At 50.5% G+C, this 3,548-nt stretch overlaps 1 protein-coding gene across 1 annotated transcript; it reads right to left on the bottom strand.

Annotated features, from left to right (window-relative positions):
* Nucleotides 1–503: 503 nt before the first annotated feature.
* Got2 (glutamate oxaloacetate transaminase 2) lies at nucleotides 504–2,480 on the bottom strand. Its single transcript, XM_075696737.1, has one exon. It carries the CDS (start codon nucleotides 2,318–2,320, stop codon nucleotides 1,040–1,042), a length of 1,281 nt encoding a protein of 426 aa, XP_075552852.1. The 5' UTR covers nucleotides 2,321–2,480; the 3' UTR covers nucleotides 504–1,039.
* Nucleotides 2,481–3,548: the final 1,068 nt, after the last annotated feature.

The raw sequence follows: 3,548 nt of genomic DNA, 5'->3' as shown, positions 1-3,548 counted from the left end.
TGTATTACTGTGTTTTTCAAGAGTGTTAGCACTGCTAGCCATTTGTTGAGCACCAAACCCAGAAACTTCACAGTTTACTCGTTAGATTCCAGACTGCTGGTCGCAATGCCACCTTGCAGTTTTAATGAAAGCTTCTAGAAACTTAGTTTCATCAAAGTCAAGGACAATTTGATATTTGGGTGCAAATAGCATTTTTACAAGCAATGTTTTCAATTGGAATTCTTTTTGTGCAAGTTGCGGTCAGTAACATGTACCCATCTTGGAGCCTTGCACGATCAGTCAATGATAGTGAAACCTAAGCTCTACACACCTTTTTGCCACTCAATGCCTCCCAGCCAGAAGGGGACACTTTGCGTAGGTGATAAAATTTGTTTGAGCATTGCCATAGTCTGATAACGGGCTGCAACACACAGAACTGCGCAGTATATTGTTGTCAAACACTCAACAGTCCCTTCCTGCACCTACATGTGTGCAAGAAAGTGCACAGATTAACAATCGTCAAGTCATTTCAAGCTGAATTTATTTCACGAAAACTACTAGCATGGCGAATGAACACTTCAATTTAAATAAGTACAACAAAAGATCAACGTGACCAAACAATCTACAGCAAGAAATACTAATAAAGAAATATTTCATCATTGCAGATTTGATAAGGAACAACTATGCACCGAGCCTGCTTGTTAAAAGGTAATACAAATTCAACAATTATTGTCACCAGTTGCAATGTAAAAACCCAATTACGACAAAAAATTAAAAGGGTGTTGGTTTCCTTTTGAGATGCGACTAAAATGTTGATGCCTTCCATACGATACTTCCAGCAAAGTTCCAAGTATCACTGATGACTGACTCGAGAATAGAGGCGGGGGCCATAGTCTTAAAGCCGAACACAACAGTGTGTAAAATTGACGCGAGTCACCTACAGCCTCCTTGATGTAGATGTAACTGTGATCCAATCTATAAGGGCTGCACCTGAAGGCCTACTGTGGTACCTTGTGTAAGGATGAACTCGACGCCCTAATCTGGTGGTGAAGGCCTGTCTTCACTTGGTGACTTGGTGCATCGCATGTGCCAAGTAGTCCACGTTGTTGGAAGAGATGCCTGCCACTGAGATTCGGCCGTCTTTGGTCAGGTACACGCTGAACTCCTTGATGAGCCGCGCTACTTGCTCTTGCGTCATGCCGGTGAAACAGAACATGCCGATCTGGTCGGTGATGTGCTGCCAGTTCTTCGTGGAGCCCTCTCGCTTGAGACCGTCGCGCAGCCGCGTTCGCATGCCGATGATGCGATCCGCCATGCCCTTTACGTCCTTGAGCCACTGCTGGCGGAGTTCGGGGTCGGTCAAAATCAGGTGCGCAAGGCGAGCGCCGTGGATGGGCGGGTTCGAGTAGGTGGGTCGAACAATGATCTTGATCTGCGACATGACACGGTCCGCCTCCTCCTTGGAGCCGCAGACCATCGTGAATGCGCCTACGCGCTCGCCGTACAGGCCCATGTTCTTGGCGAAAGACTGGGAGACGGCAAAGCCGTGGCCGTCCTCCGCGAAAAGCCGTACGGCCGCCGCGTCACGGTCGATGTCTCCGGTGGCGAATCCCTGGTACGCCATGTCCAGGAACGGAAACAGGCGGCGGCTCTTGATCACTTTCGATATTTCCTTCCACTGCTCAAGTTTCGGATCTACGCCGGTCGGGTTATGCGCGCACGCGTGAAGAAGTATGACGGATTCCTCGGGTATCTTGGCGATATCTTGCAGCGCGCCGCTGAAATCGAATCCGCAAGTCTGGGGGTCGTAGTAGCGGTACTGCTTAACAGTCAGCCCGCCACGCTTAAAGAGCGGTACGTGGTTGCCCCATGTAGGAGTGGGCATGTAGATCTCGCGGTTGCCCTTGAAGAACTGGCCCAAGAAGAAAGCGCCGATCGTGAGCGAGCCCGTTCCGGAAATGCCCTGAACAGTGGTGTTTCGCTTGCTCTTGATGACTTCGCTGTCCTCGCCGAAAGCCAGCTGCGCGGCGGCATTGCAGAACTCGGACATACCGCCAATGGGCAGGTACTCTTTGTCCAGCTTCTTTGACATAATGATCTCCTCGGCTTTGCGCACGCTGGGCAGGACGTACGGTTTTCCGGTGTCGTCGCGGTATGCCCCGACGCCCAGGTTCATCTTCTTCGGGTTTGTGTCTTTCTTGAAGGCTTCTGTAACTCCCAGAATCGGGTCGGGAGGGCCCATTTCGACGTGCGACCACCACGAGCAAGCGCGCGCGCACGTTACGCCGTAAGCGCTTTTCGGCAGCGAACCGAACAACGAGCTCTTCAGAGCGTTGGCCATTTCAGCGCGCGCTCAGGTACGGTAAACTGTCAAACACGAGAGAGGTCAAAAAGGACGGAATTGTAGCAGCGCCGGCCGGGGAGCCGAAATAATATCACCGGTGAGCCGGAGAGGTTCACGCACTCTGGTGTTGCCAACGGGATCGACGGGATCGAGAAGAAGCGCAGAAACTGGCCGCCACGCCGGCGTGGCGGCGTGGCACATTTGTCATTTTGCTCGCTAGAGGACGACACCAAAAAACAGGTCACGCAGTTCAAATGGCGGGTCATTTACCTTAACCATAATTGTGACCGCTTTCACTGAAAAATGTACCTTTTATTTTTCACCACCACTGAACTCGGGACGTAACCACAAGTCGCATCGGCTCGTGAAAGATATATTCTCCGCACCATCCTTGTGTTTGGTTATCTGCTTTTATCATGCGCCCTCCTTTCTGTTTGACATTCTCGGCTCCACCTGCTCAGATTTTGCTGTTAGCCTTCCTTATGGCACCACTAACATGTTTGGCGTTAAAATCAGGCAGGCCAGTGCAACTTGTTGCTTCAACGTAAGAGCCGCGACGACAAAATACCAGAAAGCGGCGGCATGCGGCGGCCCATGGGCGGCCCGAAAGGCCGCTGTATTTGGCCGCTGTACGGGCCAGAGTGCATAAGGCTATTGTCTATGGATGTGGCAAAGGGCCTTGACCATGCTCTACGAGTAATTATAGTCAAACTTCGGTTTCACACAACTCGCATTTTAACGAAGGCGGACGTACTGCATGCGATACGCTTGCGCCAGCGTCAGCGCGAAACTTGCACGCAGCCTGCACACCGCGAGCATTCAGCCTTTCTGGCATTTATAACTTGCAGGGGAAAAATGAAGTTTAGTAGTGACAGTGCGAGCGAGCCAGTTTTTTCTTCGTCAAATGTTTGGCAGTTGTGGATGGGACCGGTGTTTGTCTGCTTTATGCCCGTGTCAGCTGGTGCTTTACTACGAAAATGTATATATATACCAACTTGCCCAGGCTTCAGTTCATTTGCAGTATATTCAAGCTCTTATATTTGTGCTACAGCTTATGCAGTGCTGAATAAAATGGGGTCACGAGGGCCCAGGAGTCATCATAGACTGCGGTAGAAATGAAAACGCGCCTGCCACGCCAAGTTCTTGACACATTACAATTTGTCTTCCCTGGTGAGCTGGCATATTTTTTTGCATCGGTTTACATGGACGCGGACGTCGGGTAACG

Source organism: Dermacentor variabilis, chromosome 6, assembly GCF_050947875.1.
Source record: "Dermacentor variabilis isolate Ectoservices chromosome 6, ASM5094787v1, whole genome shotgun sequence".
Classification (NCBI taxonomy): Eukaryota; Metazoa; Arthropoda; class Arachnida; order Ixodida; family Ixodidae; genus Dermacentor; species Dermacentor variabilis.
This window is presented reverse-complemented; position numbering and strand designations above follow the sequence as displayed.

What these genes read in the sequence shown, in the direction of transcription:
- Got2 (XM_075696737.1), bottom strand. Translation starts at nt 2,320, where the DNA reads ATGGCCAACGCTCTGAAGAGCTCGTTGTTCGGTTCGCTGCCGAAAAGC.